The sequence below is a fragment of the Symphodus melops genome (genome assembly GCF_947650265.1).
Source record: "Symphodus melops genome assembly, chromosome: 23".
Classification (NCBI taxonomy): domain Eukaryota; kingdom Metazoa; phylum Chordata; class Actinopteri; order Labriformes; family Labridae; genus Symphodus; species Symphodus melops.
Genome location: NC_136713.1, coordinates 7,931,030 through 7,957,066, shown reverse-complemented (window position 1 = coordinate 7,957,066; position 26,037 = coordinate 7,931,030). Strand labels below are relative to the sequence as shown.

The following is a 26,037-nucleotide window of genomic DNA, read 5'->3' as shown; positions in this document are numbered from 1 at the left end:
ATATGTCCGGATGTAGGCAGTTTCCTCTCACTTTTTCTATATAAATACAAACGTGCTAATCAAGGAGACAGGGAGCAGGCCCCGACCACAAAACTTATTTTTAATTCTCTTTAAATGTTTGTTTCATTCCTTCTACATTCCCTAGGTAATGACAATCCGCAAAGGAATGGCCAAGCAATCATGTCGGGCTTGAAAGAGGCTGCCTGATACCAAACGTGGAGTGCATTAGGTGGTAATAAGACCAAGCTGGGACTAGATCATGGCTGACACATTCCCCATCCCTGTGAGGTCTAACCATTTAATCGATTTCCGTCTGGGTTTCCCATGACTACTCCACTCCAGTGAAAGCACTGTCAGACAGCCATGGGTTTGGGTGCGCTAAAGGCTGAGGAGACATACTTTTTTTCCCCCACGTTCTTTGCATTAAGGAATTGACTGACCGTTTAGTCTGAAGAAATGTTAATTCCCCATTAAAGGGGGGCGACAGAAGCTCAGTCCCTAGCAACTTGAGTTGGGAACCGGAGGGTTGCCGGCTCAAGTCCCAGCGCAGACCAAAATACAGAAGTTGTCCTGGTAGCTTGAGAGGTGCCAGGATTAATAAAGTATTTAAAAACAACAACAACAAAAAAAAAATTTGATTCATGGGAAAGAAGGAGAGGCTTTTCATTTCTTGCAGAGTAAACGTCATGGATTCCAAACACAAAGACAACTGAGACTATTTTTCAGTCCATTTTAGCATGAGGAAAATTGCAAGGTGGAAGTGTTTCACTTAAACTCCAGTAACCTGGATCATGTACAGGAGAAACTAGGTAACCTCAATGTAACTCTCCAATAGTCATGGATCTGATTAGTCGGGTTGAGATCATTACAGCCTAATACCAGTCCTTCCAGCTACATCTGTAGTAACTAGGTACTTGGAATAGGCTGGATGAGGAATACAGATAGTGATGAAGAGGCCTATCTGACGCATGTAGTTAACTTGACGCAGCGTTGTCAGGACTACAATTTGTGCTATATAAGCTGAAGTCCATTTACCATGACCATTTACAATCCTGAAATTTAGCAAGTCGAATGGGGAACTGTTGGTCAAATGCTTGTTGATGACTTGGATACTGGGGATGCTCATGCATGGTTGGGAGCAATGGAATAAGCACCCAATTGGACCTGAAAGTTGCTGAATGTGACATGTGGTGGTAAAAGCACTTTGCGTAGTCAGGACACCAGGAGTAGATACAGTTGGTCATTATTTTTTCTATTTACACAATGCCATGGCAACTGACTTTGACAGGTTGGAGGCTTTACAGAAGGTTTTTGTTTGATGGGAATTGATAAAGGGGAAGGGTTTTCTGATATGTATTTTTTTATTTATTTGAGATACATCAAAAAAAAAAAAGTGTAAATAAATTTGTTTTTATATTGAGACGAATTGATTTGAACTCATTTCACAACTGCCATAAAATAGTTGGTGCTAAAACCCTCACCAAAGTTACCGTTTGTACCAGTTCTACATTTGGGGGACTAGTTTAAATTTAAATGTGACAAGCACCCAATGATTGATGAGCCACCAAGAGTGTGTGAATAAGGCCTTAAGTACTATGTCTTTTCAACCACATTTAGACTTCTGTCATGGCAGACATACAGTGCAAACCACCATCATTAAATTACATGTTCCTTCATTATCCTGACAGTATCCTTTGATTAGCATTGTTAAGAGGGCTTTTCATTTTCCTCCAATTCCGGCCATAATCATCACTCCTTTTAATGCAGACATTAAAATCTGTGAGTCACATTTACTTTCAAATCAGTCCATTTAAAAGATAATTGTACAATATGTCACTCATTTGCTGGGAAAAGCAGCAAGAAGAGCTTGTGGTGGTGATTTTATTATACTGGAGCATAAAAAGGAAATTGAATTGAGAGATCATTTACAAAATGCCCCTCCACATGGTGCGCATACATGTGTGTTAGTTTGAAACAAGCATCCCCTTCCCCATTTTGTTGGGTTATTGCTCGGTGTAAGCTGTGATTGCCTGGTGGCAATTCATAAGCTGCGAGACCTTTCACTTCGCTTAGTTCTCATTAAACCTTGGAGACAGGACAAACACCTTCTCTTCCCAGATCTTTTATATTGGATTCATAGAGTTGAATCTAATCTGGAACAGTGCAGTGTGTGCTCTCAAACACCTACATGCACAGACACAAATACAGAGGCTCTGTAAACACGCAAACCCAGTCAATATTTGTGTGACGGGAAAGTCTTTTCATTGAGACTTCCCTGATTTCTCATCCACGCAAAAAGACAGTACAGTATATGAGTTTTACCAAATTATCAGAGCACCTCAAGTTATCCTTTATCACCGTCTGATGAGAGGAGTGTCAACATCATGTCAAGACGATTAAATATGCACGGCCAAAAGGTAAGGGTGCACAATTCCGTGTGCCAACAAATATTGCAACACTATTTGTAGGCATTTAGAGGATTTGCCTAATAAAATGATTAAGGATGTAAAGAGGGAACCGCATGTTGCTAAATAAGAGCGGGACAAGTTAAACTATGTTGAATCAAAGGCTGCAAATGATATTTTTGTTATTATATGAATGTACCAAACGATAACGCAGCAGTGTACGATATTAGGTTTTGATGAGTTAGAGATAATCATCACAGTCTCCTCAGTTGTATATAAGTTGTGCTTCGCATTGCAGGCTGCTCTACGTTGAACATGAACGTTTTGGTTGATTTTAGCTGTCGTGTTTTTTTTTTTGAAGCAGCAGGATTCTGATTCTAGTAATCAAGCTCAAAAAGTCACTGTACACCACCTGCTCGCATGCTAAAAGCAGACATTCTTCTTCCTTCCCGCCTGCCTGGATTGGATTGCTGTGAAAAGCTGAGTGTGTTGTGAAAGAGGCTATTTATAAAAAAAAAAAAAAAAAAAAAAAACTTCTGTGGAGAGAAATAACTAATAGGATTGAATGCCACTTGTCAACTTGAGATTACCCTGCTATCTGAAAGTTTAGTCCACAATATAAGTAGACAAAGCTATATGTTTTGAGGAAGGGATTAATGCTGTGAAAACTGTGATTTACTTTCAGGATGCAGGCTTTTTTTCTTTCTGTCTCCATTATTAATGCTACGCGAAGTCAATCAGCAACAGGAGGGTTTAAAAAGCAGTCAGACAAAACAACCTTTCTGGGAAGAAGAGTTCAACAGTACCCGTGAAGGACTACATTTTTTTCCAAAATTGCTGATTTCCCTTTTACTGTGCATATGGCTTGATGCAGCATGTCCTTAGAGTTATTAGCTACTGACATGTTCAGATGTGGGTCAAACAGTATTTGAAAATCATTTTTAGCCAATGCTCTAACTGCTTAAAAAAAACAAAAACAAAAACAGATGGTGTCTGTCCCCACATGCTGTATTGCAGTTTGAGTTATTCAAAGAGTTTTGGGAGGCAGAAATAGTTTTACGTGCAGACTTGGACTCCAGTGGGATAAACCATCCAACTGTTTTGCTTTCTTTGTTAAAGAGGTCTTCATATTAAATGTTAATGAGGCAAACACATTATATTCATATAGTTAGATGGTGTGTGATTTTAAAGCACCCACATTTTTGTTGCACTTTTATCTACAGTATAAATTGTTATAGGCAACATGGAGTGATTTATGATCGAGAACCTGCCTTCAGATGCTCCTTATGTGGATATTTCAACCTGTTTTCTCCTCGTTTATTAAACCTTAAATATATTTTTCCTGAACTCCATCCATTTGTCTCTGACCTTGTGTTTTTCTTCAAAATTACCGATTGACATTATTTTAGTTTTCTGTATGTTTAATGATAATTTGTTTCTGATCATAGCATCGTTTTTAATCATCATTAATTATAGCTCCATCCATTTGTCTCTGACCTTGTGTTATTGTACATTTTTCCACTATAGTTTACTTCTTACTGTGCTATATTAATTATATCTCTGCTACAGTTTACATCTCATTCGGTGCAATATTTATATTTATATCGTATATCCTGTTGTAGTTCTAGATTTTTCATACTGTGAAAATATTTCTTTTTTTTTATATCTTGCTAAAATTACATTCCATACAGTGCAATATTTATTTATTTTTATATCTCATATCTTGCTAAAATCATATCCATACTGTGCAATATCTATATTTTTATATTTTTTTGTGATTAGAAGTTTTTATTCATTTTCTAATTTTTTCCAACAATGAACAATACAACAAGACAAACATGCCAGAAAATAAAATGACAAGGTTTTCAAATACATAAACACCTGCGCATGTACAATACATACAAGTGCTCACACATACAGATGTACCTGCGTCTATACATGCACATCGAGAAAGCCAAACTACATAAAACACAACAAAAAAGGCAGATAGCATGAGAATTAATAAAAAATGAGAAAAAAAACCCGATATCAAGCCCACATTAATGTCAGGGTCCCTTGATAAATGAGATGTAATCCCCCCACTTGGCTCCAAATCTCTCAACCTGGTTAAGTAATCTAAAAGAGAGACGCTCATGAGCTGCCACAATGCCCAACTGTGAGAACCACACCCTGGCCGGTGGTAATGTTGTCGTCTTCCATTCTGTAACTATAAGTTTCCTTCCCAGCATGAGGGCTGTTTGTACCCACTCTGCTTGTGCCGAAGGGAGGGCTTTTAGAGGGAAAGGATCACCTAGGATAAACAGGCTCGGGCAGAAGGGAACATTTACTTTGAGGGTAAGTTTAATGTTTTCGTGAATAGCTGACCAAAATGTTTGTACCAGCGGGCAGGACCACAACATATGGAGGAGTGTACCAATACTCCTCCCACACCTCCAACAATATATTTTTATATTTTATATACTGCAAAAATTACATTTCATACTGTGAAAATATTTATACTTCTATATTTATATACTGCTAAAATTACATTTCATACCGTGATATTTATACTTCTATATTTATATACTGCTAAAATTACTTTTCATACTGATATTTATATTTCTATATTATGTATACTGCTAAAATTACATCTCTTACAGTGAAAATAGTTATATTTTTGTTTATACCCTGCCATGGTTCACGTCTCATACAATGCACTATTAATATTTGACACCCTGCTAGAGACCTGATATCTCGTACTGTGCAATAAGAAATCTGGTCTGTTTATCTATTTAAATTTAGTATGCTGCAATCTGTAATGAGTCCTACCACACATATCCCACCTTCCCTTAATTCGGGTCACTCTCTTTTCTTTTTGACCCATACGCTTCTTGTTGTTGTTTTTTTGTTCTTAGCTGTGTGCACTTTAAGGTGAAGCCAAGTAATCTCGTTGTACAATTTGTATAATGACAATATAGGCATTCTATTCTAATTGATGTCATTTATCTCCAGAACAAAAAATGTTGGCGTCCTCCACAAATACTGCCAATTTCAAAACATTTTGCAATTTTGAATGGATAATATAAACAGTTTAGGCCCCAACATTGAACCAGGGGGGACTCCACAAGCAATGTAGTCATGTAGTTTCTCTACTTAACTCCCTGGCACACCAGTATATTTCCTTACATCACTGACACCGCTGATAAATAGACCCCGAGTATGTCCGTGTATCACACAAACAAATGGGGTGCCCTTTAATGTTGATTGCAGACAGAACATTATCCCAGATAGATGATTAAAGCCTCTTTTGCTTGGATTTAAGTCAAGTCATGTCCCTTTATGTAGCACATTTAAAACAGCAGGAGTTGAGCCAACGTGCTTTCATCATTGGCAATAGATGGGTTACAAACAGTCTCGCTACAGAAATTGTTATGAACATAAAACCACAAGGGTTTCGACTCACGAACAAAACAGTTGCTGAGTGAAGAAAACGGTCTATACTTGGGGGGGGGGGAAAAAGGCAAAACACAATCACAGGCAGACAAATCCAAAAAGGGAGCAAGCTGAGTCGAAATCCAGAAACAGCAGAGATCAAATACCAGAAATTCTGAACACGGAAAACTGGCTGGAAGGCTTGACACTGGGTGCAGAGATGATCTCGCACAGAGGGAAGGGGAAACACCGACTAAATATTAAAGTGAGTGGGGGGAAAAAGTAAGACAATCAGAGCAGGGCAGAGAATCAAACAGGAAGGAAACACACAAGGACAGGACGTGGAGGATCTGAAACAAGAGAAGTATAGGTAATAAAATAAAACAGGAAATAAACAATGAAATAGGAATAACCCATTTTAAAGAAAAGGTTTAGCGCAAACACTGAGACAGTGAGGAGAGATAGTACAGTCGATTAGAGTGGGAAATCAGGGAGAGACAGACATACAGGAAGTGAACCACGGGTCAGATTTAAACCGCCCGTTTGAAGGACTACAGCCTCCATACATGGGGCGTGCGTACGAACCACTGGGCCATCAGCACCCCAAACACTGAGACAGGCCCACTCTGGGTTTTATGTTTCAGAAAGGAAGGCCCCTCAAACCCGAGAAAGAAGGGTAGCTCTGAGTCAGTTACTATGGTAACTGCGTCTGTGAACCCAACCTCTGTCTCCTCCCTCTTTACTGAGTCGTAAACATGGTTTCATTTCCTCATTCTTTCATTCAGTCCATATCAGGCTCCATATTTTGTCTCAGGTTGTTTTAATATTATGAGTTTGGCACATCGATGAAACAAACTATTTTGTCTTGTAGTCAAGGAGTCTGGGGATGAAGGAGCTGCATTACTCCGCAGGGAATACGTCGGGAGATGTTAATTGAATTAGGGCTAATTAATACACCAAACAGGGCATGCCTTAAAGTTAGAGGACATCAAGCCTTGGCTATGTGTGTAAATTAAGCATGACGATGGGGATAAATTAGAAACCACCTAAAATGTACATCAACATGACAAACATGATGAAAAGTAAAGTAAACTACCACCATGAGCTGTTTTACTCTTTTTTGGTTGCATCTTAATGAAACTACATTTTAATCTCAATAACATTTCTCCAGTTTGGACCTGCTACAGCCTGTATATGTAGTATGTGATGAGATATGAACTGACGAGACTACGTTGAGCAATTACAAGAGCAGCACTTTATTCCTACTCACACTTTCCTCACTCTTTTTTTCTTCCTTTAAAAACGTGTTCATACGGGCTGAATGTACACGTATGAGGAGAGATTTTCTAAAAGGGTGAGAGTACCAGGATCTCTTTATGACACCTGTTGCCATGGTGAATCGTAGTATCAGGGCTCCATTAATGCCCTCAGGATTTAGTGTCTGTGTTCCCCTCCTAATAGAAGTAATATATCCTGACCGGTTTCTGTATTTTCACCTGCCGTTTTTTGGATGCCTTTGCTTTTTTTCCCCCCTGCTACTACCGTGTACCGACCTTTTTCTGAATGAGTGGACTTACCTTCTGCTCCAGTGTTTTTGAGAGTCGTGCGTTTGGGTCCTTGTCTGATGGTTCGGCGTGACGGTGGCGGTTAGACTGAGAGTTTGTTTAAGCGTCTTTCTGAAACAAGCGACATGAAAGGTATGCTTTGTAAAAATAGAAATATACCATATATATCACATGGGACAATAAAGTGATGAACTAAAAGTGCATTATGCCTTTGTCAAACAATATATTTCAGCGTCTCGAGGCTTTTATTTTGAAGGCCCTCAGATATGTGTGGCTGATATATAGGATAGTGTTTGACAGCCCACTGAGGCCTGCACTCTTTCTTGGACGCTGAACACATGGGAGTTGAATGGTCATCTGGGATATGTATGCCTCTACGTGTGTGTGTGTGTGTGTGTGTGTGTGTGTGTGTGTGTCTGTGTTTTACTGGGCTGACAATGCGTAATGCATTTGTCATGCCAGCTAGGGCATAAAAGCCTTTTCTCTTTAACAGATGCCCAGAGGGTAATGTGGTAATACAGATGGGGCCTGTCATGCTTTTCTAAAAAGCAAGGCGAGGAGGAGGAGGATGATGAGCAACAGAAGGATAAGAAAGATTCATCTAGCCTCTGTGGATCATGGCTCCTCCACAGGAAGTGCAAAATTAGGTTACTTAACGGATAGGTTGGTAGATGATTTGTTTTCTTCACATTAGAGCCAAAGTTTTTGTTTCATTCTGTAAAAGACAATTAAAGACCAAAGCAAGCCTACTTGGAAGCATACACATAAATAAACAGACGCAATGGAGGAGAAAGAAATGTCCTGAATATTTTTTTATATTATTATTATTACCTTTGCATCATGAGTCTGCCATGTGTTGTTTGGACATATGTCAGGTCGGCTCAGCCTGAAAGCTGTTCTGTATTTCTTCATGTGTTACACTTTTAAGCTAATGCTTGGTTGAGTGAGGAGTTTATTGTGTCAATCTGTACACCAACCACACTGTCAAAAATGTATCTTTTGAAGATGCCGTTCGTCTACGCCTGCTTTGATTACGCTCTGTGGTGTAAATTAAGGACAACTCCCTTCAGGACGTTACAGTTCCAAAATGCTGCAGACCTGCTAAGCTGCAACGAATCAGCTTTACACACAGTATGCTTTCCCTTCTGGGGTCTTTCAATTTTGGTTTTATTGTCACGGAAGGTTTCTTCCAGGCTTTTTTCGACACAAAATCCCCAAACACACAGATGAGTTGGACAAGTCGACATTTCTCAAATGTGTGAATATTGGTAATTACTGTTAATACCTGAGAGACTTGCAGTGCGTCTGGTTCCCTTGTGCATGCTTGTATACACTCTATCCCCTGGTTAACACTATTTAACAATGCCTAGTGTATTTGTTTGTAATTTGACCATTGTCAATATTGCCAAGTATGCTTCATTGCCAGATTTCCCCATACGACAACTAAAATGTGATTCTGTGCTTAAGCTTGGGCTTGAATCGCAGTATTGATTCCAACCAATTGTCGAGATAAGATTTCAGATGCGAGCCAGTGACCAAAAAGAAGCCAACAGACAAAAAACCCATTGGAGTTGAAAATGCAGATATAACCAGAATTTCTCCTCTTGTGGGAGAGAGCCAATTCATAACAAATGTCTCAAGACACTTTGCAAAAAGCAGGTAGAACACCATACTCAATGTTAAAAGCTTCTTTTTTTGAACAAAGGACCCCGGAACTAAAAGGTTCAGGCGCTTCTCTTGAAGGAACTAAAAATGTTGCCGTCGCCCATAGTTGTCAGTGTTTCCACCGCGGCCTGAAAAAGATTATGCAAATAAGGCTGTGCTGCTTTGCAAATGGTTTCTTTAGCCCCGTTTCGACTGGAGGAACTGTCCCACAGAACTGTGGTCTTTTTTGAAGAGCTTTGTGCGTTTCAACCAAATCTACACAGACAGTCGGAAACCTCCCTTTGAGGGCCCTATCTGAAAGGTGTTCACTCTCGTTGTCTTGCTAAGCTTTGCATGCATTTTCACTATGAAAACCAACGTTTGTCAATGAAAGATAACAGATCAAAATGATGAAGAGCTATCCGTCTTTAGGAGAGAAAAAAGAAACAGGAAAAAAGAGAGGGAAAGTGAACACTCGGAGGAGAGGCCCCAAAAGGATTTTTGCCTATAGTGCCCCACCAGACTCTAGAATCGCCACTGGTTATGTACTTTCTAAAGGTCCAGGGACTTTTGAGAACAGGGCATGCAGCCCCTGTTGTGTTAAATGTCTCAAGCACAGCAGGGTTTGAGATCACCCACTGTTGAAAAGACTGCAGCTGAAGGCCCGTTGTTTTTTTGAAGTGAAAACAGTTTGGGTCTCTCCCAAAAATGATCACAAAGAGCATGATCTCGTCATGGGGCCAGTTGACCAGCTATGTGTCTGTTCTGTTTTAAGTTTAAAAGAATGGCATTCAGTCCCTTCGTGGAAGTTCCAGGGATTAAGGAAGCAATGAATATTTCAGCTTCTCTAGATGTCATAGGGCTAAATCTTGCAAAGATACTAGGTGTAGATTTATCCTTTAATATGTCACCCAATTGGCTGATGTGAATCGTAGGCAAAGTAATCATATCAGAAAAGAAACTATTATTGTCTAGTTGGTGTAGCAGAACATGCTTTTGGAAATGAATCACCGCCTCCAAGCAGGACTTCACAAACACAAGTGTTTGCATCAGCGGGGCCTATGGGACATGACATGTAGATATGAACACATAAGCACACCAGCATGCACTCCAAGTCTTCAATTGAAATGACTGGATGCACTGCATGGCGATCTAACAATCTAGAAAGTCTTACATGTCATTGAAGTATAAAGAACAAGTGAAAAGACGGTAACATGGTAAAAAAAAAAAACACGGCTCAGACAACGAAACAGCAAACAGGGCTCGCCCCTCTCACTCACTGCAGACAGTCAAGACTCAGAGACATTCACAGAGAGGAACCTTGATTTATTTACGTGTAAGATGTCTCACATTTTCCCTTAAAATAACCTCCAGTCGGCTTCATCAACAGGCTGAACATGGGCATCTTGACAAACAAACACAGCCCAGCGCACTCCATCACACAGTTGGATTAAATTATATTGGTAAAAATGAAAAATCAACAGTACCACAGAGTCGACTTCTCTGTAAGACGCATGCTTTTCTTTGCAAAGATTAACATCTCCGCCTTGTTGCAGCTCAGTCTATTCCTCTTCTCATCCAGGATGTGAGCAGCAAAGCTGAATAGCCGCTCACTCTCCTTCCTGAAAGTCAGGGACTCTGCAAAGTAGGCCGTCGCGCTCCCTTTCCCACACTGACCAGATCAGGTCTCTCGCCAACGCTCGCGTCATCTTCGGACCAGCGACAGGCCTCTCACTCAAATGTGCATGTAGCTACGCTCGAGTGCTGTGTTTAACATCCTTATCAAAATAGCACTCTTTATACCTGGGATCTAGAGAGGTAGCAATGCCAAAAAATTGGATTAACAGCCTCTAATAATGCAGATTTTGTTGTTTAAACACCATGTTTAGATTCTATCACATTGCCTAAAAGACACATCAGGGCTTTTACCAGGGCTGTTTGTACTTCCAGTAGCTTTGCATGGTGTAAAATGTACTCTTTCACCAGGTGAAGATATCCTGTTTGGACTGAACATGCACAACCCGAAGGAGCAGGAAGGCAAAGGGAAAATGTCTTGAAGTGTCCAATTAATTTTTGACATCTTAAAACCACATCCAAGATGTTGCACTGGCTGGGAATACCATCATGGACGGTCAGCTGGAGGGTCTCACAAACTGCAAGACGCTGGTCTCGCTCCAAGAGGGTTACAGTTATCGAGCAATTAAGGGACCAATCTTTGTTCCAGGGTTTGATTTTCTGTATTCCTGATGCCCCACTCAGTGCTTCCTAGAAATCAACCCAAATGCTGTTTCCAAGAAAAAAAAATGAACTGACATCCTACATACTGACTGGAAATGCTATTAATTGCCATGGTAACGCAGTAACTGCTCCAAAAAAACCAAAGTGGAGCTTTTTTTTTTTTCATTTCAAATCTTTCCTCTCTCCCTGGATGGATGGCTCTGGTTTCATGAGAAAAAAAAAAGACTTGTATTAGATTACGCATTTGGTTTTATGGCCACAACATGCATCTATCTTCAATTACAATGACGAAACAGAATCATTGCATATATAAATCTCATGCATCCCACTGACAATAATTGCTGGTTGAATAATTTATTTTTTCTGGTCTTGCAGTGAAACCAACCGTCGTCGATGTGGGCATATATGTCAACAGCATTGGGCCCGTGTCATCCATGGACATGGTGAGTTAAAATCTGTGTGTCACAGGCCCATTTGACAAAAATATTAGCATCATCATGCATGAATACTGCACACTGAATTTGAAGGACATTTGGGCCTCCAACAGCTTTTGGTTTGATGAAGACAGCCAAGAAAGACAGGTGTGGACGCTTTGTTCATGTCGCCAGTATTTAAAATTACTCATTTGCTTAATCCACACTGATCCACAAAAGAGTCATAGAATGTATTCTGTGAAAGCTCCCAGCACTATCAAAGCTAAACAGCTTTGTGTCTATGTAGAGGAAAGCAGGTTTGGGCATAGCACATAATGATATTCTTCCAGTGTTCCTGCTTTTCAGGTTTATTTGGATCATTTGAACCAGCATGTACATCTACACTTATTGAAATGACGAGGACATAGCTGGGTTGATTTTTTTTCCACCATTAATTCCTAATCAGCTACCCTTAAACATATACAACACTGAAGTAAAAGCTTTTTTTCCCAGAGGTTATGAGAATAGAGGGACTTCTTAGAAAACTGAGAGCATTAGCAGTCTGTTAGCCTTGAATGTCGTCCAGCAGACTCAAAAGAATGCAGGATTTATAATGTGGAATGCATTAGGCCCGTTCTATTCATTCATATTGCTTTGCATTTGATTCTCTCTCAATACATAATTATGAAATTACATTCTTTGAAGGTTAACTATGTAGCTCTGGTAGCACTTCTTGAAGAAGCGTCTAGCTCCCCCTACACACAAACCCTTGGGTGGGCATGGTTAGTAGGGGGTTGACGCTTTTTCTGTACCCACGGCAGTTGGGTTTTTATTGACTTCTTCACCACTGCATCCATCCGTTATCTTCATCGCTTTTCCTTTTTGGGGTCTCAGGGGGGGGCTTGCGTCGATCCAAGCTGTCATTGGGCGAGAGGCGGGGTTACACCCTGGACTGTTTGCCAATCAATCGCAGGGCTGACATATAGAGGCAAACAGCCACTCTCACATTCACACCTAATGGCAATGTAGAGTCGCCGATAAACCTAACGAGCATGTGTTTTGGACTGTGGGAGGAAGCTGGAGTACCCGGAGGGAACTCCACACACACACACACACACACACACACACACACACACGGGGGAAGATTTGAAACCAGTGAGCTCCTTCCTGTCATTCTACAGCACCAACCACTGCACCACCCTGCAGCCAATTGGAGTTTAACTACTAAAGCGACAGAAGGCAAAAGTGGATGCACCTGTAACCGCCAATACAAGTTACGGTATTCTAAAAGTTAAGGGAACCTTTCTGATATCAGGAAAGGACAAATTTAGTGGTCAATCACAAACATTGTATTCTAACGATTTGGGGATTTTGACTAGATGGTTTTATATAATCTACAAGAGCAGAAAAAGCCCAAGAGCAGACAGTAAGTGGAAGCCGCCTAAGAGCTCGGAGAAGAGGTGATGCTGGAGCGCAGCAAGTCTGAGCAAGCAACATTATGAATAAGTCATGCTCTAACTAGAATACTGTGCTCTTCTCAAAAGATTGTGGAAAAAAAGCCACAACTGTCCTTTTATTCCAAAACGGTAAAGAAGGCAAAACGTATGCTCGAAAAGCTGGTGGAGGGTAGAGGTAGATGAACTGTGAAACGGAGCAACTGCCTCTACTGGTCCCATTGAGGAACCAATGCAACTGCAGACCGGGATAATTTAAGAAAAAGAGCTGACAGCTTATGTTACGCACAAAAAATGAGTGAAGCTGATCTTTAAAAGAATGGAAGCAACAACATATCTGATTGCAAGCAACGGCAAGGGTTCGAAAGAATTTTTTGAACGCACTGATAAGTGCCCGTCAGAAGTAATTAATCCCATTCGAATGCCGCTGATGAAGCAGCAGGAGCAATTCAGGGTTAAGTGTCTTGCCCAAGGACACGTTGGACATGTTGTTGCAGGGACTGGGGTTTGAATCCCAGACATTCAGGTTGTGGGTAGATAAAAAAATAAAAATAAAAAAAAATCGGTGGCCAAGCAGTATTTTTGATAAATTGTTGACCATGCTATGGGCTAAACAGGGAGCGTGCATTAAGCATGTCATATATATATATATATATATATATATAATATAACATGTTGTGGGGATGACCCAGTCCGATGGTGGTGGATGACCATGAGGGTGGTAGTAGTGCAGTAGTGAAGGTCAGGGAGCCTTCTGCAGGTGGGACAAGACTATGCACTATTCTGTTGTAGCGCATCGGTCTTTGATTAGATACTCTTTGTTGGTATTTCAAGAAGTTTGAAATCGGGCCACTAACAGGTTAGTAATATAGTTCAGTGATCTCTGCAGTAGGTCAGTGAGGTCTGCGCCCTGTGGGAGCTCAAACTTTGTCTTAGTGGAGAACAGATACCCGCTGTGACATTCCACTGATTTTCCTCCTGTGTAAGCAGTGATTGGATTCACCCTGTCAGGGCGGATGGATGCTGGTCAGTGGAATGTAAATCTCTGTCCACCCTCGGGGTTGACTGGACTGGAGTTAGTGCAGAGTCACAATTCTTATCTCTTTCTCCTTCCGCTTCTTATCCGGTTCTCGGTGGAAATGTGACCATGTCACAGAGAAAATAACTGATTTCTTCAGCATGGCCTTGCATGACTTGGCCTTGCCTTGTTTGTTTGTTTGGGGTTTTTTTTCAAATCCCCACATTCACTCTCAGCTTTCTGCTTGAATCTTATCCATCATATGACCGGAGACCTTCATTCTGCTTGTTTGCGTCTGAACTCCACGGCTTTGTCTCCCTATGTATGTATGTGAGATCTGGATGAAAAACCAGGTCAAATCCTTCGGGGATGCTACATGCATAATCCATGTTGATCGCACACACACAGCAACCGTCTCCAGAGCGACCAAACTAAAGGAGGCTTCTCATCTGCCTTTGAACCAAACGCGTTACTTTTTTTCCTCCGACGGCAATCGGATGATGTAACGCCAAATGAAGCGGGTAGTAATTCAGGACATGCTGTGATGAATGGTTGAGTGATCAAACAGCATTAGAGGTGTTTAAGTCAAGCAAAAGTGCTGTGTTTTTTTATAGTTGGTGCTGGGAGAGTCAGATAACACAGCTGGTGAATTTAAAGACAAAAGATGGATGCACTTTGACATTGACGCTAAGTCGACAGCTTTCGCTGGAGCCAGGAAGTGGGTGGCACCTTGAATTTGCCTCCTTGCTATTGAGCCTGCCAGTGTGTATTACCAAGGCATGGAATTTATTAGGACCACCTGCGTTGTCCATGAAGACGATTACATGAAACCCAACGGAAACCACCATCGTCTATTATTAACACTAAGACCTGCGAAATCAGACTGAGGAGGGAAGTGAAAGATGTTGAAGCCTTGAGACCTGTATGACACAGAAAAGCACGAGTGCCACTGAAAGAATGTTGTTTTCATCCTCATGGATGATTTATTCATCCCGGCTTAAATCTGTCGACACACAAACCGAGAAAAAAGTTTTTAGTTATTTCCAATATAGAATTCACCAGAGCCCAAAACCAAGTAGAGTCACTTTAGTAACAAATGCAAAGGCTCAAATCACAATAACGATAAAATCATGATTAATTACGCAGCCCAAATAAAGTTATTTAAATAGTGGTAATAGTTTGTCTGATAGAGCTCAAACGATAAATCGGCCAGCCAATAATATCGATTATGGATTGCTGATATGTGCCGATATTACTAGATTTATTCCCCAGTAAAAAAAAACAAAAAAAAACATTTCATTTGAGCAGTGGGGATTCTAGAGTCTGGTGGGGCCCTTGGTGAAAATCATTTTGGGGCCCCTCCTACCAGTGTTCATGTAATGTCTGCTCGTTTTTTTTTTCTCTCTCCTACAGATCACTCCTCGTCAATTTGATTGGTTGACTTTCATGGACAAACGTTGGTTTTCAAAGTAAAAGTGCATGCAAAGCTTAGCAAAAACGTTAAGAATAATGTGAGCGCAACATGCATTAGAGCAACGAGAGCGAGTGCTGTCGGATGGGGCTCCCTTGAGGAGGTTTTCCGACTGTCGATGCAAAATTTGCACATTTTGAGCCGTTGCTTTGTTTGAAGTTTGTCAGCCCTCAGGGGCCCCCTCATGGTCTGGGGCCCCAAGCAGTTGCCTGCCTTACCTGTTGACAAGCAGCCCCTCCGCTTATATCAATAGGGCCCTATAATCTGATGTATTAAAAAAAATGGAAATAAAATAAGCATGTCCAGATATAAAATATAATCCCAGACTGTGATGAGTTACCTCAACACAACCTTTAGAATACCAATGAACAGGGCTAAATGTCCTAGTGTAGCATTTGCATTACACATTGTATTTGCTAATAATACATTGTAAATGAGGATTATTTTTAGGAGACAAGTTGGAACTGGCACAGACATATTCTAACAGTGTTATCCCTTGTTGTCATCAGCTTGTGAGCACATACCGCCTGTGATCATCAGTGAAGAGTCCTCACAGCTCACATCTGTCTTAAGTGTCAAAGCACATCATTTTCACCTATCTGGAAGTGTTAGGCTGCTATTTGCGGCCTTGTGATTGTTGTGTCACAAGCTCAGCTTTTTTTCACCATGCTGTGTTTAAAGATCCTGCTGTTCCATAATGTGCTTACTTTGAATGATAAAACCTTTTTGAACAAACTAACAAGTGACAGCTGGTTGAAGAGTCTTCTGTTTGATGTAATCATTAAGTTTAATTTAATCTTCTCGGCCCATGCAGGACTTTAAACATCAAGTAGGCAATTTTAAATGGATCTAAATCACAAGAAACACAGTGGCAGTGAGTTAGAGATAGGACAGAGAATTTTGCTCCTTAGGCTGCAATCAATCTAGCACAGTCCTCTTGGTAAAAAAGATCCTGCATCCATCAGTCAGCATGTGTAATTTCAAATATGTCATTACGAAACCCACAGAGGGGGTCTCATTAAAACGCAGCCTTCCTTTTCATTTTCTGTGACGAACACGGTCAACACACCGTGCGCAAACAATACAGCAAGTGTGTGGCGACGTGTTTCCCTTTTGTTCAAACGCGAGTGAGAAATCAACGCTATAATTATTTTGACAGTCTCTTTAGACCCCATTGTGAGACGTCAACATCAACAGGGACACTTTTTTTCATCTTTTGGTTTAATTATATTGTTCGTAATGATTACAAAATGTAGCCTGTATGTTCTGAGTTGCTTAAGCTATGTTGACATTTACTTTTTAAAACTTATTTTTTATTTCAACTCTTACTTGATCGTATGCGGGATTTTTTCTTTTCAAGTAATAGATGATTGAAATACAAGAAGGGTAGATGAGGTGTGTGTGTGTGTGTGTGTGTGTGTGTGTGTGTGTGTGTGTGTGTGTGTGTGTGTGTGTGTGTGTGTGTGTGTGTGTGTGTGAGCCCCCGCGACGACACGCCTTAACGAGCTAACAATAGCATGACCAAATAAAGCTAGTCAGTGACTAGCTGTTAGAAGATTAACACACAATTTTCGCACGGCATGCGTCCTGCGCCACTGGATCCGTCTCTGGAACACGAGCGCAGTCGTGAGCAGCTGTACACACATCACAGGAAAACTACAACATCATGCAGGAATGAAGAGACAAGCACACAAACAGCACATTTTCTTGTCCTTCAGAGGTTGGTTTGTTTTACATTTGGTGCCTCTTTTGACGTAATGACGACAGGCGAGGGCTCATTGTTCATTCAAAACAGTTCCTGAAGAAATGATAAATTGCAGACTCTTACCCGTCTGCCTCAGTGAGTGCTATTTGTGTTTGAAAGGAGTATCGTTTTCAGGTTTGTATCTGTTCATGATCAATATTAATCTATAACGTTTCCAGCACAATACTTAAGAGGCATCAGGTCAACACTCCCCCTGGCACGGAGAGAAACAGACAAAGGGAGTGCGCACACATATCACAGATCTGCCTTGTGTCGAGAGGTGAGGAGGGAGCAGGCGCAGGGTGTTTCTCCTCCTGCATGTTCCACCTCGCTCTCCTCTCGCGTCTGCACTGCTACATGTTAACGTGTTGCGTGTGCGGCTGTCCGTGAGTGTCTTCAATCTTGATTTCTGAACTCCTTTTTACTCTGAGAGAACAGAATTTACAACAGTTGTCCCCTTCTCTCATCCCCTTCTTTGTCACTACTTGAAAGAAACAAATAATGTATTTGGAACTCTAACTTATCCAACCTCTCCTTCCTCCTTTTCTGATGCTACGAAGCTCTTTTTCTTCGCTCAGGTATTACCACTTATGGGTTTATTGGAGGTGTTTCTTGATGCAAATGTCCCCTCATGTTCACAAGACTGCTGGTTAAAAACACAATAACCGACCAATGCACATTCTGCGTTTCATTCGTAGGGCAGAATTTAAACCCTACGATTCATGTCGAACAAGAGTCGTGTCTGTGCAAAGATGCTGAATGCATGCATATGGTAAATCTTTTTGAAACGCATGCCTGCCTTTAATTGAACTGGGAGGTCTCTCTAAGCAACAAGGGATATAAAAAAAAAAAAAAGTATGTTTCAGAGTCTCAACTATGACGCTCATGTCGCGTCTTGTGTTCTCCATAATTTGGTTTGCCAACAAAGCACCTCGAGAGGTCGTGCACTTAAATCCCCAACTGAATGCAAGAATGTGTGCACCTTAAAAAATACAGCAAGAGAGAATGGACAAACTGAATAATTGAGTCCACAGAGAATGAAGGACATCCAGATCCTCCGCTCTTAAAAAAACAACAGTACATGCTATTTTTGCTGTAGGGACACTCACTGGCATAACACACACACACATCCACTAACACAGATAGACAATCTCGTTTGTATCTGTTTATCCATGTGTCTTTGTAATAGTGTTTATCCATGTGCACGCACAAGCATACTTCAAAGGCTCGACCCTTTTTCAGTGGAGGGCCCTCGACTAAAAAAAGAAACCCTCTTCCTCTCCTTTCAGTTGTGTTTTGTTTGTTTTTTCACATCCGCCCTTCATTTTGCTGTATTCACTGTTAAAAATCATTCCCAGCAAGCTTTCTTTCTGTGGGAAAGATGTTAAAAAAAAAGTCAACGGCCATCGATAAAGAAAGGCTCAGATTGTCAGGAGGTGTGATTCAGTAAAACATCGCCCCTGAAGTTGCCAATTCTGAGTCTTGCCTGGGTGTTTGTGGAAGTGTTTGTTGGCACTTTTGTCACCTTTTATTTAACAGGACTTGTTAAAGTTCCCATATGAAGCAAAATACACTTCACAATGGTTTTCTGGGTCCCACCTCTGTCTACAGACACCTCAATCATGTAAAAAGTCTGTCCTCTCGGTCTCTCAGAAATGTGTGCTCAAACAGGCCATTTGGAGATAATCCCTTAGTGACATCACAAAGGGCAGTAGCCCCTCCCAGGTGGGTGGTACTCCCCTCAGTTAGGTGTTCGTTCTGCCCTCTGAGTCTGCCTTCTCATTGTAAGCAATGGGGCAAGATGTGACAAAGCCAAAGCCACACCCCTTTCAGAGGGGCGTGGTCAGACACAGCTCACTTCCATCCACAGAAATGACTTCACAGACATAAGAAAATACAAAATAGTTTATATCCTCACAGCTCAATGAATTAAATAAAAATTGTAATCAAATGACTTTTGCATCAAAATGGTTCAAGAGTAAATGTTGACAACATGGTTGGGCCAGTGATCCCCATCTAAAAAATACAAACAAAAAAAACTCCTGATCCTCTAGTGGAAACACTGCGTCGGAGATGCTAATATTGTCCAATTAATGGGTCAGGCTCGACTGGGTATATTTCTGTTTTCCTGCTTGCTGCCCAGGGCAAACACTTTGGGAAGCGCTGCTCTCAAAGCTAAAGGGACCAGAGCAGATGACAAAAAGAAATAAACAAAATATGTCATCACCAAGTATGGAAATACCATTCAGTTTGAACCATGCTCTTCCCTCTTCAGCACATACCTCCCTCTCAAATCTCTCAGATGCCCTGATTAGATTACCTCATTATTTGATTTCCCTCTCTTATCACATTCTTCTTATTTACCATCTTCTCCTCCTGCTTGTTTCTTTCCCCAACACAAGCAATTGATATAGAAATGTGGTATTTGGAGAGCGACTGTATAAATAAATAATGAGTAGCATCTCTTTTATAGACTGTTCCTGGAGCCTTGTAGCGGTACATGTGGCATAAAATCATTAAATAGTAATGACAAATCACTTTATTTTGTCAAAAGAAAGGAGCAGATTTTAACCTCACTTGTGGCTACCTGGAGGAAAAAAAGCTGCATTCGTATTCAACTGTAGAATAATTTAAATCGTATTATATTGTCATGGTTCACACCTTCCAGTAAATTAAAGGGATTTTGTTCGCCTTGAATTCGGTTAACTTCTGTTTCATTAATATTTGTCGCACATACTGGAAAATCATGCTGCTTGGAACGCTAAAAAAACTCGTTACACACCTTTCATCACCATCATGTCTGACAGCTTCCTGATGATTGCTCGATGAATAATTCCTCTTCAATTTGATTTGTCGACTTTCACAGACTAGGGTTAGGGCTTCATGTAACTCGAAGCAGGGCGACGAGAGTGGGTGCTGTCAGACGGGGCGCCCTTTGGGAGGTTTCCGACTGTCATTGCAAAATTTGCACATTTTGGGACACTGCTCCGGTTTAAGTTTGTCAGCCCTGAAGGAGCCCCCTACTGGCCTTGGGCCCTAGCAGTTGCCTGCCTTGCCTGTTGACAAGCAGCTTTAGCATTTTCCTATAATGCCACTCATATCTGCAGGTAGAACAACGCTTTGTTTAATACAGATTAAGTTCACCGTCCCCCCCGAGCAATGGTTGAGCACTCATGTTGACTGTTATTTTGGGCCATCACAAACAAGTGTTGGTAACACTGTGAGGTAGCATGTGGGACAGAAGACACAGTGATGCACTCTGGGTGGATGTTTATTTGGGTACGAGCTCTGAGAATAAACTGCATATTTAAATATCATTCCACAGCAACCAGCAGAAGTAGGAACGTGTGACTTAGAGGAATCAAACTCTCCATTTTGTTCTTTTTTTCTTGTGGAATTGCAAATGTAGACCAACGACCAATTTCCCAAGGTCTGCGAGATATAAATATCACCTATTAATATTTATAGAAACTATGCGGCATCAGTTTTGCCTCAAGAAATACATTAGTCAGTGATCTGTACTTAGACAGGAGATTCCCCTCTTGCAAAGCATAGAAGATAATATTAAATTGAAAAACAGCATTTTAAACTGACTGAATTCTACTTAATAAGCAATGTTGTCTGAGTAAAGTCCATTACGAGTTAGTCGTTGTGAAATATTTATCGTGTGCTAAACTGACTTTGGGTGTCTTGGATAAGAAAACCAGCATAAAAGGAGCGGGAAGGGGAATAAGGTCTTTGAACCTTTACTTACATATCAGTGTAAAAGTAGTCCATTTGAATTTACAGTGTATTCATCTCAATGTTCATATGTTGTAGAGAGTTGAACCAAATGTGTGGTCAATTTTGGGGAGGAAATCCCTCACTGAATACAGGGAAATAAATTGGAATTGGATGTGTTACTCAGAGATATCCTTAAAGATGGCACACCACTTTTTGGAATGGTAAACATTAAAGATCCCATATTCTGCTTTTTCTGGTTTAAGACGATCTTTAGGTGTGTTTTTCCAGGTGTCTTGTGCATGTTTAGGCACATCTATTTGAAAAAATTCAAAAGTCCACAGAAACGCGGCGTGTCCTACGTCCTCCTGTTAGCAGTATCAACAGCCACATGAAACGCTCGGCAGCTAGCTTTAAAATAAACACTGATATAACCAAAGCAACTGACTTCCTACCCCTCCTGTCCTCTTTTGAACTTTAATAGGTCCCCACACATAAAGCAGGCAATACTTAAAATCTGCTACTGAGCGCACAGTCCTTATTCAAATCTCAGAACTCGTGTCAAAGAGCGATCTGTTTGACTCTGGCTTCAGCTGCTGGTCCGTTCAGTTCCACTCCTGCGAGACCTGTTGTCTGCTGTCGTCAATACGGTGAACTGCCATTTTTTTTTTCCTCAGAGCTTGGTACCTCGGGATGGATTCAAGGTTCAAGTCTTCTCTCTCACTGAGATCTTCTAGTGTATCTTGGAAGGGAGAAGTGTTCAGAACACGCGGCCATAACCACAAAAGGTGCCTCAAGGGTCAGCACAAGCCCACTTGGTGCCTTCATCCGCTCCCATGGTTTTCATACCATTCCTATGCGGACCATGCCCAAGCTGGTCCTTCTATGCAACAATAGCTTAACTAATACCTGCCCGGAGCCTTGGTGTCATGATTGACGACCAGCTGACCTTTGAAGGTTGACTTCCCTCCTCGCTTGGTCTTGTTGGCACATATCAGACCCCTACCCGTCAGCTCGTGGGTCTGTGAAGATTCTCCGAATCAAATGCATGCAATAACATTTCAACAACAACCTCTTCTTTGGGAATATTGCGTTGGATTCACACACAAGACGAAGCATCCATTTTTTATCACACGAGGGTTTTCTGCCATGGCTCGTACCTATTACGCGCTGTGTGAAACCTAGTCTGCGACAGGAGGGGAATTGTTTATCACAAATCTAAATATTTTAAGGACTCAAGTAAAGTATTTATAACCTAAGTAATGAACTTGCTACTTCCCTGTATCTGACTTATGCCAGCTGATAATATACAATTCAAATCATCCATGACTTTCTCATCTGGAGCTATTTGCTTCCTGTCTTTCTCATCAGTAGCATGAGTAGTGGACTCCCTCCTAAACACTTTTAATGTCAACTTTGAATTGGATAAATAGAAGAACATCAGCTGAGAAAAGTTCATGTCAATCATATCTCTGATTACTCCTCTTCACTGTTCTTTTATAATGCCTGTAAATAATAGACTCAGGTCGATTCTTTGTCTCTTAGGTGTAGACGCAAAAAAAATAAAAAAATAAAAATTCAAGGAGCTGTTCCAGGCGTATTATGTAACACTTTGTGGTTTGGGTTTGAATTACGGGCAGGTCAAAGCTTGCATGTCTCCCTAACATAATCTCCCAAAGGTCACGGACAACGACAATAACAATGATTCTCGTGGCAGATGTAACATTAGAAGGTCAGTTTCCATCTTGCTGTGTTTGGAAAGGTCAGCAAGTGAGTGGCAAGGTTTTTAATTTATAATTGTAGTGATGTGCTCAAACGTATGTACTTTACTCACTGTTGACATTTGAATATTAAAATGGTTAAAAGACATTTTTTGGGTCACCTATTTTTATGTTTTAGTTTCTAGACACACAAGGCAACACAACCTACCACCCACAGTAGGTATTGTTTAAAGCAGGTGAGGTCCACAATCTTGTAAAATACAGGCCAATATCTCTGCTCTCTCTCAATTCTCTTATATGGTTAAATGTTTATGCAAAAAATATAAACCTATTCCTGGACAAAAATTTAGTTTTCAGTGAGAACCAGTATGGCTGCATGAAAAAAAAAGATCGACAACAATGGCAATTATGGATCTTATTGAAAACATGACTTCAGTTTTCAGATTTAAAAACATCTGCACTTTAAACACAACATGTTATATTACTAAGCAGCAACAGTAATTTGCTGATTCATGTATATTCTTAGACGTGGGTGAGTAGATCTGCTTTGTAGCTGTTGTCAGCATAACCAACTTCTATCTAAATATAAGAGGAATGCAAGTAAGTATAGATTCAAATATGGTAGAGATCAGTGGGTTTTCTCTGTAAGTCGTACTTCAGGTTATATCGAGCCGTTATTTGAAGGCAAACTCTCCAGAGGAATGTGCAAACCTCAGTTGAATCGACATTTACAAGTTACTAAGAGGCCTCTCCGCTCGATTCTCACCTGTTGTGATAACGTTACCGAGATTCAAACGACGTGATGAAACGGAGGGAGTGGATGATATCAGCGAGGTGGCACAAAACGCGGCCACCGGTAACAGGAAGTGGTCAGAAATATACTTGGGACCGCCCAGGTATCTATATGTGAAAACATGTTTTAGTCCAACTGCAGGAAACGCCCCCTTTGCTGATTTCTTCATTTTTTGACCCCACTTCTTTAAGTAGTTTTTCTAAGTTGCAAAAGTGAAGGGCGCCCTCCTTTGGTGTAAAATGGTATTACATGTGACCGCAGGTAACATTGTAAACAATACAGACAGAGTCAGCTAATCCATTTTTAATGGGTTTAATTCTTAGCATTGATTAATTGATTTATCTTTAACATCCCTACACCATTTTGTACACCATGGGTTGTAATTTAAAAAGGAGGAAAATAAGATGTGTTTTATCATTATACAGCAAATGTCAACTAGAAGAAAAAAAACTCCTGACTAATTACCTGAGTAAATGAATACTCTGATTCAGACTTCTGGTAATTAGGAGTGGGGTCATTGCTGAGGTGGAAAAATCCAAAGTGCTGAAATCAGCATCTGTAAGATTGCATGATTTCATTTCCATATCAAAAACATGATAAGTCTGTGCACCGAGTTCTGCTGTGCTGTTGTGTTTCCTTTGATGTGAACTCATTTGTGTTCAAACACATTTTTAGCTCCTCCAGAAGGACCTTCACCAAGGCACAAACACTTCCACAAAACACCATCCATCTCTTTCAGTCAAGATGCGGCTTCAAAGAGCGTTTTCAGATCAGTGTATTGACTCAAATTTTCTCTCCTCAGGAGTACCAGATCGATATTATCTTTGCCCAGACCTGGGTGGACAAACGTCTGCAGTACAACAGCAGCACCATGAAGACTCTTACCCTCAACAGGTACCAGACTGCCTGAACATGTCATTTAGAGTAACATTCAGTTTTCCACCTTGACGTTGCTGTCTTATGATCCTCTCATTAGAAAGTGGAGCTGCTTTATGCGTTTCAGAGCAAAAAAAAAAACTCAACTCACACATATTTTTAACCTTCTGCAACTCACTCTCTCTCTGTCTCTTTTCCATGCTTTCAATCCAACCAGCAATATGGTCGGCTTGATCTGGCTGCCTGACACCATTTTTAGAAACTCAAAGAATGCCGACTCTCATTGGATAACGACACCCAATCAGCTGCTAAGGATCAAAACCAACGGGAAAATACTTTACACACTCAGGTAGGAGAACAGTGTGATGGGAAAAAAAACAACCAGTATTATATGTAATGTGTGTGTTTATGCATCTACGGCAACTCTGTTTTACAAATGATGAAAAGCAGGCGCGGCTCTTCAGACACCCTGCTTCTAAATATGTCTCCTGACATTCCTCTCCTTAGCCATAAACCTCCCCTAGAATGTCTTGATTTCAATATCTAATATCATTTCTGCTTATGTGTGCCTCAGTAATGAATTTGAAAATGATAGTTTCATTAAAAGGATATTAAGTCTGAAAGAGGCGTTTGTTTGGGGGTGTAATTGTATTGACAGACACATCCGTCATGCTCCCTTCACAAAACAGTGTGAGCTTGTGCTTTCTCTTTCCTCCTCAGCTCCTAAATTTGGTCATTCGAGCAAGAAATGGAGTGTGCATGAACATTTTAAATTGCACATCTTTGTTCTCCTCTTCCTGTTATTAATAATGCTTCATTCTGTGCTTTAAGTCAGTGTAAGGATACAGAACAAAAGTGATGACGCATTTTTGTCGGCCAAACCCGGAAGTAGCATCACCACAGGGTCTAATGAGAATTCGGCTATGGGATTTTTGGCATTGGATTTTCGATTTTCGCTCAGTGGCGAACACAAGTTTCTGATGTGTAGCTGTTTGAAGCGTCAATGCAGCCGAAAGAAGTAAAAAGCTAACGTTATGCCACAGCTCACTACACCGCAGTTGGATGATGACAAGAAACTGTACTGAGGACAAAGACAACAACAAGAGTAGAAAAAGAAGATGGCCATTTCCAAGATGGTGCCATTTCAATTGGTATTATTGTATCCAGAGAAAAAAATCATCTCAGAATTGCACATATTAGTACCAAGCTGAGAATATCAGAATCTGTTTTTTTGAAAATGTCATCCCAGGTTGTTGGGTTTGACCTATAATATGACCTATATATACTATGTTTGTGAGAAAAAAAAGTCTGAAGTTGCTGATGAAACAGCTTTGTTCATTGGAAGGACTTCACACATTACAACCAAGTGTGACTCTGTGCCATCTGGGTTGGAAAACTTCATAAGCGCTAAACAGCACATATGATGAGATGAGCAATAATACATACCATACATTCACACCACGTGCTTCAGAGGCCAAGAAGATGAGGATCCGAAGTCTTCTTCTTTTTCTTTGAACGTCTTTGCTGATGTATCTCTCACTCTCTCTCTCTCTCTCTCTCTCTC

General features: G+C 40.7%; 1 protein-coding gene and 1 long non-coding RNA gene across 2 annotated transcripts in view; one reads left to right on the top strand and one right to left on the bottom strand.

The window, feature by feature from the left end:
* Window positions 1-26,037, top strand: part of LOC306818344 (gamma-aminobutyric acid receptor subunit gamma-3-like) — a 45,410-nt gene that overhangs the window by 9,441 nt on the left and 9,932 nt on the right. Inside the window, exons 3-5 of the mRNA XM_079335895.1 lie at window positions 11,639-11,706; window positions 24,400-24,491; window positions 24,691-24,822. Of these exons, the coding sequence (XP_079192021.1) occupies window positions 11,639-11,706; window positions 24,400-24,491; window positions 24,691-24,822 (292 nt within the window). The remainder of the gene's footprint in view (window positions 1-11,638; window positions 11,707-24,399; window positions 24,492-24,690; window positions 24,823-26,037) is intronic.
* On the bottom strand, window positions 10,335-26,007 carry LOC306818358. The gene is made up of 2 exons (XR_013778176.1): window positions 25,920-26,007; window positions 10,335-11,463 (listed from the first exon to the last, which is right to left on the bottom strand). It is a non-coding gene; the product is annotated as an uncharacterized lncRNA (long non-coding RNA).